This window comes from Berghia stephanieae, chromosome 5 (genome assembly GCF_034508935.2).
Source record: "Berghia stephanieae isolate SIO BIC M18660-M18661 chromosome 5, UCSD_Bste_1.3, whole genome shotgun sequence".
In the NCBI taxonomy this organism is placed as follows: domain Eukaryota; kingdom Metazoa; phylum Mollusca; class Gastropoda; order Nudibranchia; family Aeolidiidae; genus Berghia; species Berghia stephanieae.
In genome coordinates this window covers 49,346,843-49,361,842 of record NC_088364.1, presented here as the reverse complement: position 1 = coordinate 49,361,842, position 15,000 = coordinate 49,346,843, and the positions used below count along the sequence as shown (strand labels likewise).

The 15,000-nt window shown below is 35.2% G+C and overlaps 1 protein-coding gene across 7 annotated transcripts in view; it reads right to left on the bottom strand.

Moving 5' to 3' along the window:
• The window catches only part of LOC144973106 (sodium-independent sulfate anion transporter-like), a 118,035-nt gene that overhangs the window by 94,107 nt on the left and 8,928 nt on the right, over positions 1 to 15,000 (bottom strand). Inside the window, exon 1 of one of the 7 annotated variants that reach the window (XM_078915147.1) lies at positions 3,008 to 3,560. The exons of 5 other annotated variants lie outside the window; for them this stretch is intronic. In XM_078915147.1, coding sequence (XP_078771273.1) covers positions 3,008 to 3,031 — 24 coding nt within the window. In that variant the 5' untranslated portion in view covers positions 3,032 to 3,560. Of the gene's footprint in view, positions 1 to 523; positions 629 to 3,007; positions 3,561 to 15,000 lie in introns of those variants that run through there. One more of the 7 variants, XM_078915150.1, reaches the window with a different exon arrangement.

Genomic DNA, 15,000 nt, shown 5'->3' with positions numbered 1-15,000 from the left:
TTTGACTTCATTAAGTTCAATTTTCTTCAACCAGTTCATTCTGACATATGCCAGATTGGCACAATGTGTCACGGTTGTTTGAGTGAACTGTAAGCTATGGTTGCTAGCTTAAATCTTAATATCCTGCTGTTTCATGCATTTAGGCAAGTTTAATATCTATGATACACCTCACCCACCCACCCCCTTTCCCCGCCTCTCCTATTTACAGGATTGTGTTGGTGATAGAACTCACTTCAGTGACGTTATGCGAATATGTTTATTTGTTTATTATATAAATTTAACACACCAACATAGAACGCTAAGCGTGTCATTACTGGACTCTGGACACGGGGATAGCATTATTAACAGTAGGACATAACACATTATACTGATCACATCATAACATGTCGATATCGCTCACGATAGATAGAATTAATCATACATACCAATAATACCCAGTAAATTCACTGGACGTCGGACACAGTCTCAAAATATTTTTTTAACAAAAAGAAAAAAAGAAAACATAACCAGAAGAAGCTCCTACCAATTGCATCGCCATGATGATAAAAGGTTTTAAGATCCATACAAAATCAGTGTCCGTGTAATAATTGGTATATACTCGATGACTGTGACTCAGTGATTACACAACCCTCTTTACCGTTTTCCGATATTATCCTATTATTGAACACCAATAACAAGGCTTGCCACAGAGTTAACCTTTCAAACACACTCAAACACTAATATTATTATCAAATGTTGGTGTGTTAATTTTTTATAATAAACAAATAAATATATAACCTCATGCAAGTGAGTTCCACCACCAACACACTCCTGTAAATAGGAGAGGCGCGGGGGGGGGGGGGGTATCATAGATAACAAATTGATTGTCTAAATGAAAATGCATGAACCAGCATGATATCAAAATGTAAGCTAGCAACCATTGTACTCCCCTCCCGACTGTTCATTAGCGGCTGCTATTACCACACCATTCGTTGTTGTAAGGTAATCAAAAATATACTCCAACCAATCCGTTTGTTCCTATAAATACACATTTAAAAAATAAGGTAATCAAACCAAGACTACTTCATGGTAGAATAAAATGCATCAAGCATTACCATAACATTTACGGAAGTGGGCGCGTCATTTAAAACTCAGTTGATCTGATCAATCATCAATTATGATAGTAAACGTTTTGCATCAATGGTACAAGTATTACACAACCTTCAATAACAGTGTACGACGTATTAGTACTACTAGAGAGTGATCTGACACCCGTACTTCGACAACACATTCGGATTACAAGCAGATGGAATATAAAGCATGACACACTCGAGATCGATATCAATATCAACAAATAGGATTATTCTCCTTACCATCAATAAAGGTCACGTTCATTACGAATAACAGTAACCGAATTTCAGTCAAATGGAACCGAAGGCATTCGCGTGTTTAGAATTCATTGAAGATTGTTTACACAGGAGCAATTTGATCCCAATAAAATGATAAAGAGAAGAGTCTCTGATGTCCAGGAATTAGATTTTTTTTTTCAATGTTAAATATTGAGCTTTTATATAGCGCAATATCCACTACAGGTGCTCGAAGCGCTTTAGAAGGGGTCCCTGGCCAACAGCAACACTTAACATGGAGGACGAGACATGACGACTGTCGGACAGAGGCACGTCTGTTAACGGCCAGGTACTCGTTTTACACCTGAATACGATGAGAGAATATGAGTAAAGAGCCTTTTCTAAGGAATCAACTATGCACCGAGCGAAGCTCGAACCCAGGACCTTCAGATCCGAAAGCAAGTGTCATACCACAAGACCATATAGCCGCACAAGAATTCAATCTGAACGGGAATTCGACAAAATCAAATTGTGGTGTTTTTATGTGTCAAAAATAGTTGATCTGAAGCATCATTTAACAAAGTGCTACCATGTAATTAAGCGGGGAGGGGATGGGGTTGGCTCGCGCCCTGTAAGCAAAAGGACCGAGCGAGGTGGAGATTTTTTGGGTTTTTTTTTTCTTTCTGACAGCCGTCCACCCAGCAGTGATTGAGTCGCTGTGACAATCATATCTAGCGGAAAGGACTTTTGCTTTAGACTAACGTTCTAATCAAAAGGGGAAACAGCAATTACTACTACTGTCCTTTTAACGCGACGGAAACCGGAATAAACTCCAGCTACATCGGCACTCGGGACTACTGTTGACTTTGTAATTGATCAAGAGCGATAAAGTTTAGCTTTAACCATTATCCTGAATTCTTATTTTCAATTATTTATGGTATACATAAATATATAGATACATATATATATATATATATATATATATATATATATATATATATATATATATATATAATAAGTGAAAATAAGCTTGCTAAGCAAGAGAAATAAGGCAATAGTTCTATGAAATGATACTTATGATGTGTACACATTATCTATTAAAGCGAGGTGTTCCATATTGACGACAATGATTCACGAAATAAGAATGAAAATAACAATCCCCCGATTGGCCCCAAATAAAAATGTGCCTTTATGCTAAAAATAAGTAATAATAATAATAATAATAATAATAATAATAATAATAATAATAATTAATAATAATAATAATAATAATAATAATAATAAAAAATAAAACTAACAACAAAAACAACAACAACAACAACAACAACAACAACAACAATAATCAAAAAAAACAATAACAAATAATAATAAATAATAATAATAATAATAATAATAATATAATAATAATAATGATGAAGATAAAAATAATAATCAATCAATCAATCAATCAACAATTAAAAAAGATATTACAATGCTGTCAGCACCGGTGAACACACGCCAAGGAAGCAATTTAAGTGTAAGCACAATGCTTAGTCCGCTTGGCCACCCCGACCCTTAACAAAATTATCTTTAAAACTAAAAACCGATAATTTGAATATGGGGGTGGGGGAGGGGGGAATCGATATCTGTTTATTTTTTAAAAATCGAGAGAGAAAATGATTCACTTATAATATGTCACTCACCTCCTCGCACGTCAATAATTCCATGAAAAATCCACGTCCTTTAATGAGGGAACAAAAGCCGACAGAAGTAAAATCAACCCTTGTCACAACAAATCACGCCATCGAACATAATATACATTTTTTTTAAAACAGCGATACAAAAATTAATACACGTATATCGATCATTTCAATTACATCATCGATAAATCGGCTTCACGACATAATACATTTCCGCCACCTGTTCTGTCTTTCAAATCACACCCACTCCTGTTTTACGATCGGTCCAATCTTCCTTAAAGACATTTATTCAGTGCGGTGCTTTATAATATTAGCTCAGAAAACAATAAAAAAAGAACGTTTAAGAATAATGGCGGTGTGAGGCTTTAGTTTCTTGTTTCGTCGTTTTTGTTTTGTTTTGTTTTCAATTTTTATTTCGACTTTTCTTTTTTAACCTTCTCTCTTCCTTCACGAGTTTACTTACTGAATGATTAGCCGTGGGAAAAAATGAAACAATGGATTAAAAGACAAAACAGTAATACAACGAGAGGAAGCTAGTGAGTGTGTCTGGACACTCATCCGCCACGGTGGTAGCATTATATTTTATTGATTCAGCTGAACATTGTGATTAAAGTAGGGAACAGCTGACACACAATGCAGTGAGAATACGCGTGTGTGAAAAAAAAAAACCACACAATCACACAAACATACACCGACACAAACGCACCCGCACATGTTTATAATAATAATATCCGTTAGAGAATAACCTCCCTTTATATATAGATGTATAGGTGGATAGATAGATAGATAGATAGATAGATAGATAGATAGATAGATAGATAGATAGATAGATAGATAGATAGATAGATAGATAGATAGATAGATAGATAGATAGACAGACAGATAGTTAGATGGATGGATGGATGGATGGATGGATGGATGGATGGATGAATGGATGGATGGATGGATGGATGAATGGATAGATGGAGAGATAGACATTGTGTGAAAAAGACATGTATTGGAATTGGATCGTCCACTTAAAATAGATAATGGTTGAGACACACACACACACACACACAGAGAGAGAGAGAGAGAGAGAGAGAGAGAGAGGAGAGAGAAAAGAGAGAGAGAGAAAGATAAGAGTGAGAGAGAGAGAGGGGGAGAGAGCGAGAGAGAGAGAGAGAGAAAGATACAGTGAGAGAGAGAGAGAGAGAGAGAGAGAGAGAGAGAGAGAGAGAGAGATGAAAAATAATAGAGACGAGTATCTTACCCAAAGTGAAAGGAAAAGGTGAGAAACCGACGATAACAAAAAGGGTGTGATAAAGGGGGTGAAGCGTCCCAGGTGATGAAAAAAAAATTGGAGAGAAAAGGAATGACAGGGATCCAAGGGAAAATAAAAATGTAAGGGGGAAAAAAAGGAAGAAAAAGAAACTGATTATATGGTTTGGCTGAAAACTGAATGAACCATAAACAATTCTCTTCCTAAGCTTTCCCCACATTGTCTTTATGTTTGAATGTCTAGTTGGTGAAGAAATGTCGTTGTCTTCTTAAGCTCTGTTAGGGGCCATTAGAGTTTAGACTGCAGAAGTATAAAATCAGGCCGAAACTCCTCTTTTGCTGTTGGATACTGGAGAACGTGGTTTGGCGTCTTCTCCTTCCTTCACCACAATAACACATGCCTCTTTCTATGTTTCTCCTATTTTGAAAAGATTGTGCATGTAATGTGTCAGGCGATCTTTGTGTCATGTTTGCAGTGACCATTGAAGTCTTCTATTTAGAAGTTTGTGTCCCTTTTATATTGAAGACAACTCTCCAAACGCCGCTGTTATTTCATCATGCACAAGTGCGCAACCATTACATGAAAGAAACTATGCAGTTTATAGTAACGTTTCTATAAGATATGCATCCCAAATATCTGATTTAAGGAGGGGTATTTATGCAGCCGAAACTTGGAGAATGAACAAGAAGATAGAGCCGCCTCAGAGGGTTTGAACGAAGATGCCTTTTCAGAATCCTGAAACTTGATTGGCAACAGCATATCACCAGGCGCACAGGAATACAAAACATTGTGGATGAAGTCAAGCACAGACGATGGAAATGGCTGGGTCACGTTCTCGATATGAAAAAGCCCAGACTGCTTTATACAGCACAAAGATGGGGCCACACCGGGAAAGAGAAAGAGAGGCAGACCATTGGGCACCTGAAGGAGGATAGCAAAGAGGAGATGAAAGAAGCTGGAAAGACATGGAATGACCTGAGATGGCTGGCCCAGGACAGAGATGCCTGGAGAAACCTTGTTGGCGCCTTGACTTCTAACAATGAACCAAGTTAAGGAAGATTTATATATGATATTCCATAATTGTATAAGCAAGAAGTCTTCCGTGGATTATCTTGTAATATAAATATGTGACACAGAAGAGCATTCCCGAATCAGTTCCAGAAAAAGTAGAAAGGAATGGAATGTCTCTGAATCTGAATGAGATTCAATTCTGAGTATTTGTCTTCCAGGACGGAGATAGTCATTGAATGTGGCAACCGTTGTTGGTGTTTAGACTGAAGTATTTTGATAGTACATCGCTTGAAGATGTCTAAATCTGTTGTGTTCATGCGAAGGAACAATCGAAGATATTTGAGTTTGCATAATGGTGTTTTAGTCTTACGAGTATTTGTGGGTTTTTCTTTGAGTGCGTGAATTTAGTTGCATGTCTGGTTGGTCAAGGAGGATGGCCGACATTTTGTTCATAATTTTTGACAGATCTGATGGGTGCAAAGAAAATGAGTTCCTATTAAAGGAATGCATTTATCACCGATTCAGTACCGAAGTGAATACCACCATAAGGACAACCTAGATGTAAACAGCATTTTTCAAAGGACTGATGGTTTCTACGAGTGAACTATAATCACAAATCGCACCAACTCTTGCGAAAAAGCCACAACGCTTAGATGGCAGTCCAATGCGTTTCCGTCTTTGTAATCCTTATTTTGTCACAAACCAAGGGACTGAATTAAGCAGAAAATGCATTCTCTCAATAAGGAAGGAAAGAGATAACTTTTTCGACTTGTGAAAGATAAAAAGCTGATACGGTGTGTTGTAAAAACAGTGTTAAACAAAAAGTGCCTACATAGAAAAGACACCCCCCCCCCCCCCCACACCCCCACACACACACACACTAAAAAAATCAGCCTGCCTCGACTGAGGATGACGGAGGAAGGCCAAGTAACAGCTCATGGCTGAACACAGAGGCTGAAATGAAGGAGAAGGGTGAAACATGGAGGGAAGTGGAAAAGGCAGCCCAGAATAGATGGAGGAGCGTTGTAATAGGCTCATGCTCCTGGAGGAGCGAAAGGCCTGAAGCAAGTAAGACTGAGAATCGAACCTTCTGATTACCCGTGCCTGCTCCCTAATTTGTCATTCTCTTAAAGAAAACTAAAAGTAAACGGTAATAGAAACTATTTGTAAACGCAGAATATAAAAATCGAAAGAAAGAAATATGCGCGTCAGTATAACAGTATATAATATGTCAGTGAGAGAGAGGGAGATGGGAGAGAGAGAGAGAGAGAGAGAGAGAGAGAGAGAGAGGAGGAGGAGGAGGAGGGGGGGAGAAGGAGGAGTAGGACAGATATATTGTGTGAATCTATAATACATAATACTTATTTACATATTTTATCTAATAATATTATAGTGGCTGCAGGTACAATGCGAAAGTGGAATAAAATGTCAAAAAAGAATACTTTGAAATGAAAGCCATTTTAGCATTATAACCCCCTTCTAGTATCCGGTTCACCCCGCCACGACTCCAGATTTAATGATTAAGGAGTGTAACCTGGCTCATTTGAGTATCAATGTAAAACTATGACTTGTTCCGTTGAAACGTTTGATATAAAAAGAATACCAAATAGGGATAGATAGATAGATAGATAGATAGATAGATAGATAGATAGATAGATAGATAGATAGATAGATAGATAGATAGATAGATATATATATATAGATAGATAGATAGATAGATAGATAGATACATAGATAGATAGATAATAGATAGATAGATAGATAGATAGATAGATAGATAGATAAATAGATAGATAGATAGATAGATAGATAGATAGATAGATAGATAAATAGATAGATAGATAGATAATAAATAGATAATAGATAGATAAATGATAGATAGATAGATAGATAGATAGATAGATAGATAGATAGATAGATAGGTAGGTAGGGAGGTAGGTAGGTAGGTAGGTAGATAGACTAGAGAGACAGATAGAAAGAAAGGAAGAGAGAGAGAGAGAGAGAGAGAGAGAGAGAGAGAGAGAGAGAGAGAGAGAGAGTTTGTGTACTAGAAGAAACAATATTATGATGGTCTATAATATATATTTGTATGTGTTCATTCTGATCGCCCAAATTATTATACTGACTGTGGTACGGTAACAATGATATTATGCACATTAATATAGCAATGCCCATAATAATTATACGTTACAAAATGCCCATTGAGTCATGTTCATGTAATGGAATTAAGCTTAAATAGTATTATTTTTTTTAATGATTACTAAGCATGACAGGCTGTAATTTAGACGTCTGTCTGTCCATCTGTTTGTCTGCCTGTGTCTGTTCGTCTGACTGTCTCTCCGTTTGTCCTTTTAGCTATATCTATATATCTATCCATCCACCTATCTATATATATATATAATGTATGGTCTGTAACTCTATCTATCGCCTCTCTACTACCTATTTTTCTATCCATAAATTCATCCACCACCGCCATGCCATCGAACCCATTCATCCGTCCATCTCTCTCTCTCTCTCTCTCTCTCTCTCTCTCTCTCTCTCTCTCTCTCTCTCTCTCTCTCTCTCTCCCTCTCTCTCTCTCTCTCTCTCTCTCTCTCTCTCTCTCTCTCTCTCTCTCTCTCTCTCTCTCTCTCTCTCTCTCTCTCTCTCTCTCTCCGGTTCGATTACTAATTCATTCAAGCTCACACGAAGACGCACACACACACACACACACACACACACACAAAAACACAAACAAACACATTCACGCACGCACACCTACCCTCACAAACACATACATTCACTATATTATTATTAATAGTCAAAGGTGGACCAATCTCATTTTACTCACACACCAACAACGTGTCTCCAAATCACGAATACCCATCATATCAATATCCTGTATCTATATTAATACTAGAATGATCATACCCTGGGTACAAAGACATCATTGTTCCGAAACTTCACCTTGGATGATTTATATTAACTGCTGCTATTTCCCAGGAAGGATCATGTTCATACCAAAAAAAAGCGTTTTCCTTTATACAAATAAAACAAATTTGTTTTTGAAAAATCGAAGACGCAATATAAGCACAAAACAACGGGTATCTGTTTCAACGCCTGAAATAGAGAGGAGTCGATAAGCTTCCTCTAGTCCAAGACTCAACGAGATTATAATATTATTATTGTATAGACAAATCGGTTTGTTTGTTTGTTTTTTCTTCCGTTGTTTTTTGTTTGCTTTTTTTTTTATTGTGTGTGTAGGGATTTTTGTTTGTTTTGTTTTTTTTTTCTGTTTTGTGGGTTGTTTTTTTTTTTTGTTTAGTGTGTTTAGTTTGTTTTTTGTTTTGTTTTTTTCTTTCTTATGTTTGTTGTCTCTTTTTCTTTTGTTGCATTCTTTTGTTGTGGTTTTTATTGTTTGATTATGGTTGTTGTGGTTTGTTTGTTGTTGTTGGGGGGGGGGGGGTGTCTTTCGTTGTTGTTTTAAAAAAAATTCTTTTGCTTTTAAAATTCGTTTTTGTTTTTATTTTTTATTTCTTTTGTTTGTTTGTTTTTTGTTGTTGTTTTGATTTTTTTTTTTTTTTTTTGGGTGGGGGCTGTTTGTTTTATCCCAGAAAACGTTTATTTTATATATTTTTGTGTCTTTTCGATAAATTAGTATAACGTCCAACGTGAAAAAAAAAATTTCCAACCTTCAGTTTGTTTTATTTTAAAAGATAATTGGCTATTGTTCGGCAGATTAACAGCGCCTTTTTTGTGATAAAAGAAAAGTGGTAGAATGAATCACTCAATACAGACGAACAGAACCCGAAGCCCGCCTTTTTGTTTTCTTTGGGCCAGATTATTTACCTCCTATTGTCTTCCTACGACGACGTGTGGCTATGTGGTCTTGTGGTATGAGACACACGCTTTCGGATCGGTAGGTCCTGGATTCGAGCCTCGCTCAGCGCATAGTTACGTCCTTTGAAAAAGCTCTTTACTCACATTCCCTCACCAAACTCAGGTGTAAAATGAGTACCTGGCCGTTAATAGCGTTGTCTCTATCGGGAAAAAAAACTTGTAATATCGCCTGACAGGCGTCATGTCTCTTTCTACATGTTACATGTTGCTGTTGGCCATGGACCCTTTGTAAAGCACTTTGAGCACGCTTAGTGGATATCGCGCTGTAAAAAGTTTCAAGTTCTACAAAAACGTAATTTAATTATTTCAGGCGGTATCGTAAGTTTTCTCGACAGAGAAATTTATGCCGAAAGCTGTTTTGGTTTTGATTAATTTATTCATCGCATCTGGCGGTTATTTCTTAACGTTGTTTCGGTCTCTAAATTAAAAGAAAAAAATGTGAGCTGATGGCACACCATCCCATGGACATGTTTTAAAAGAAGGCTATAGATGCAATCCAAATTAAGAAAGTTAAAATAAAAGTAAGCCTCGGTTTTGCAAAAATCAGCACAATACTCTTCAACAGTCGTAAAGTCACTTCCTTCTTAATGACACATGGTAACTTAGTAACACTGGCTTTAAACTATCGGAACAATGGCGGACGCCGTAAGAAATATTTCTCCGGCGAGATTAAGAGCGTATTCAGAGGGAAAAAAACCCATTAATTTGATCATGTTTTGACTTTGACACATTCTAATCACAAGGCATATGAAAAGTTCTAGCCAGCATGAAGAATAAAAATTAATGATTTTCTTTGTTTAGAACCAAGATGGCCGCAGTTGCCAGGAGGCGTGACATCAGACTACTGAATCCAATTGGTTGGCTTAATAGGATGAGCTTGAAAACCAGTTTTTCCTTAGGGGAAAAAAAGATGAAAAAACTAAGCGTTTCAAAGTGCTTCAATAGGAAACAAAAGTGTAATGTCAAAAAAAAAAAAAAATGGTACCATCTAATTTGAAGTGTAAAACCACTCATCTTGCGGGGAACTGGATACATACTTTGTGTAATTGATCTTCTGATTTCAGAGTGATGAAATCTTATTTTCTAGCCTAAATGAATACTGGTCGTCAAAAATGATCATCCATCCTCGCTCTTTTACGCCCCATAATCATACGAATCTGCCTGTATGTCCTGCTTCTAAAATTAGTTATGCTACCTGATCATTCAATATGTAGTGTATTCATTGTTTATACATTGTCCAGAGAACTGGTTACACACTTCCAATGAATTTTGAACCGGAAAAGAGGAAGAAGTGACGTCACTACTTATCTGCCCTATCGGCGGGATAAAATATATAAGGCAACCGGTTTTTATTTTATGCAGTGCATGGGGGCAGTTTGTGAAAAAAAAAACTCCCAAACCATTACATTAATGATATATTATTAGTTCATACACCGTGTTGATTCATTAGAACTGCAAATTTTTGTGAAGATTCATGGAATAAGTACGTAAGTGATTGATAGACGGATTGACTATCTCAATTCGTAACTCTACCCAAACGCTCTCTTCTCTCTCTCTCTCTCTCTCTCTCTCTCTCTCTCTCTCTCTCTCTCTCTCTCTCTCTCTCTTAACATTAGTATACACGATAAGGCAATCTTTTAGCTGAGCATTTACACTTATGGGGAAAGAAAAAATAACAATCTATCGTTAAAAGAAAATAATAAGCGACATATTTAAACAACTACTAATTGTAAATAAATAATTAAATAAGTAAATAAATAAACAAATAGATAAATCAATCAATCAATCAAACAAAATGACCTAACATTATATCTATTTTGATGTGCTTTTATAGTCATCAACACTGTTAATCGTATTATTTCATATGCATTTTCCTTATATTATTGGTGATTTAGTTACGCCCTAGGTTATAGCTCATATTCTGTAGCAGCCTAAACACACAAACTACACAAACACGTGGTTTGAAACATGGTTCACATCTGCCCTCTTATTTTTTTTATTTAATTTTTTTTTTTTTTGGTATTATTATCATCATCATCATCATCATCATCATCATCATCATCATCATCATCATCATCATCATCATCATCACCTTCATCATCATCATCGTCAATATTATTATTATTATTGTTATTATTATTATTATTATTATTATTATTATTATTATTATTATTATTATTATGATTATTATTATTATTATTATTATTACTATTATTATTATTATTATTATTATTATTATTATTAATATCATTATTATTATCATTATCATTATTATTATTATTATTATGATTATTATTATTATTATTATTATTATTATTATTATTATTATTATTATTATTTTTAATATTATTATTATTACCATCAGCATCATCCTGTAATTTTTTTCTTTTTTTTTTTTAATTTGGTTACTCTATCTATTAATTACAACTGGGTAGTTGAATCTTGGTTAGATCTGGTAGAATATTCTTTGGAATAGATTAGCATCCACATCAAATACTGTCCATATTACGCTAAATCAAAATGTTATGAGCTTCTGCTCCATGGATAACAAAAATAAAGGGAAGAAAAGTACAGAATATTACTAATAGTTGTAAGTTGACAGATTGATATTCTACAATTTTCATGATACAATATTTTGACAGTTCAGTCTCTTATTCAGTGCAGGTCCATTAGGGATCTGGATAATGGGGTCATGTCACATGTGGACGTTAAATGTGTTATGCTTTCAGCAGTTGTAAGTGGCTTATAATAATCAAACTAAGGATGGAGGGAGGTGGAAGTGTATGTGGGGGGGGGGGGGGGGGAAGGGGGGGGGAGGGGGAGGGGAGGAGAGAGGGGGGTAAACAAGAAGGTGGAGATGGTGGTTGTGGTCGTAGTCGTGGAGGTAGAGGTGGAGAATGATTAAGAGGATGACCAGGAAGAAAAGGAGGAGGAGGAGGAGGAGGAGGAGGAGGAGGAGGAGGAGGAGGAGGAAGAAGAAGAAGAAGAGGAGAGGGGCGAGAGTTGGGAAGGAGGAGGAAGATCAGAGTGACGAAGTGGATAAGCAGGAGGATGAAGAAGAAGAGGACAAGAATGAGGATAGAGAGGGAGTGGAAGATGAGAGGAGAAAGAAGGTACAAAAATTGGGAGTGAACGGTGCGCTTGGGGGGAGAGAATGGGGATGACGATAAGAGGCGGGGGAGGATATAAGGATGCAAAGGACGAGAAAGAGAAGAAACGTGCACACCCGCACGGGCACACTTTCGTATAAACAACAGAAATAGAGGGAAACGAAAAGTAGAGAGTTGAAGGGAGAGGGAATGATCATGATGGCAACGAAGAGAATAATTCAAAGGGTGTAGGACAGGGGAAATAAAAAGGAAAAAAAGAAAGAAAGGCGTTGTGACACAATATCAATATGGAAGGGATATAATCAGGGAAAATGGTGTTGACTATCCATACCAGAGTTAATTACCTTTAAATGAAGTTCAACGAATGTTTTCTTGACAATATAATCATTTAATGAACGTGGGAATCACGAAAGAAAAGATTTTTATTTTTCCAAATTTCTTCTCTTATTCATCTAATAGTAGATAACGTATTATTCTCGTTTGTTTTTCTTTTTTTTTCTGTTGTATTTTTTTCTCTATAAAATAAATCAAAATCAAAATCAATATAAATACCTCTCTTTCAAAATTCAATACGATATATTTTGGGGAAAGCTTTCAATGCTAAGGAACAGGAGGAGGAGGAGAAGGAGGAGGAGGAGGAGGAGGAGGAGGAGGAGGAGGAGGAGGAGGAGGAGGAGGAGGAGGAGGAGGAGGAGGAGGAACGAAGGAAGGAAGGAGGGAATGAAGGAGGGAAGGAAGGAAAAGTTGGGGAAGGAAGTGAAGGAAATATAAAGATTGTATAGACAAATAGAATTAATATAATTTGCAAAGAGCAATTGTACAGATTGACCAATCTCATTGCTCCAATGCTTCAAATAATTCACGAACAAAGAGATGCCCCACATAAACAGAGAGAAATCAGACACCCAGATAAAAAAAAGAAATACCCCGAAAAACAGACAGAAATCAGACACTCAGAATAACAAAGAGATCTCCACATAAAAAGACAGAAATCAGACACTCGGATAAATAAAGAGATGGCCACATAAACAGACAGAAATCAGACACTCGGATAAATAAAGAGATGTCCACATAAAAATAATTATACACGAAATACACGAAATAAATTATAAGAAAGAAAGAAAGAAATTCGTTTCCTGGTGCAACAATAACCACCTTGAATTGAATGTTAGTAGGACCAAAGAATTAATTATAGACTTTAGAAAAGATAAGAATACAAAAGACCATATTACTATTAAAAATGAAAAAGTAGAGCAGGTAGTAGAATACAAATATTTAGGAGTCACCATGGACAACAAATTACGGTGGGACGTACATTCCAGTTATATCAATAGTAAAATTAATCAAAGAATGTACTTTTTACGTAAATTGTCCCAACTTAACATTGACAAAACACTTTGTACGCTATTTTATAGATCAGTAATAGAAAGTGTTTTGGTATTTTGTATTACTGCCTGGATGGGGGGGGGGGGGATTGTCTTAGCTCAACAAAAGCTAACTTTGACAGGATTATTAAAAGAGCTAATAAATTTACTACAGGATCCATGTCTTTTAATGATTTATATTCAGAATACTGCTTAAGAAAAATTAGTAATATTTTAGATAATCCAACTCACCCTTTAAATCTTCATATCACTAAGTCGAACAGAAGTGACCGATTGTTGTCTATACGAACAAAAAGTGAAAGACACCTCCGATCCTTTTTACCTTACAGTTGCAGAATTTTTAATAAGGAAAATAATTTATAAATTTTGGTCTACGTCTGTTTTAACTTTGAAACCTTTTCTTTAAAATTACTCCATACCCAAAATTTTTAAACATCAATTTATAAAATCGCTTACTACAACTTTTGTATTGACCTTTTTATTCTACATTACCTGCCATGTAATTTATACTTCTATGTAATTTTTCTCAGTCAATTTACAATAGTATTATACTGCAACTAATTCTTAGCTTTTTACTGATCTTTTTTTTCTTATATGTTGACATCAATATACCTTTTCTAGATATTTATATCTTTACACTTTTATAATCTGTATGTCTGTAATTATTCTTACAGCCTACAATATTATTACACTATATATACCTATTACCAAATTTTACTTAACCACATTATATTTACATATATTATGTTTATGTATGTATCATTGTCGGCATTTTATACGTCTGTACAAAAATTTCCTTTTGGATGAATAAAGTACATTATTATTATTATTATTATAATTATTATTATTATTATTATTATTATTATTATTATTATTATTATTATTATTATTATTATTATTATTATTATTATTATTATTATTGTCATTATTATTATTATTATTATTATTATTATTATTATTATTATTATTATTATTATTATTATTATTATTATTATTATTATTATTATTATTATTATTATTATATAATAAAAGACAAAAATCAGACACTCGGATAAATAAAGAGATGGCCACATAAACAGACAGAAATCAGACATTCGGATAAATAAAGAGATGTCCACATAAACAGACAGAAATCAGACACTCCGATAAACAAAGAGATGGCCACATAAAAAGACAGAGACCAGACACTCGGATAAATAAAGAGATGGCCACATAAACAGACAGAAATCAGATACTCGGATAAATAAAGATACCCACATAAACAGACAGAAATCAGACACCCAGATAAAACAAGAGATACTCCCAAAAACAGACAAAAATCAGACACTCTGATAAATAAAGAGATGGCCACAA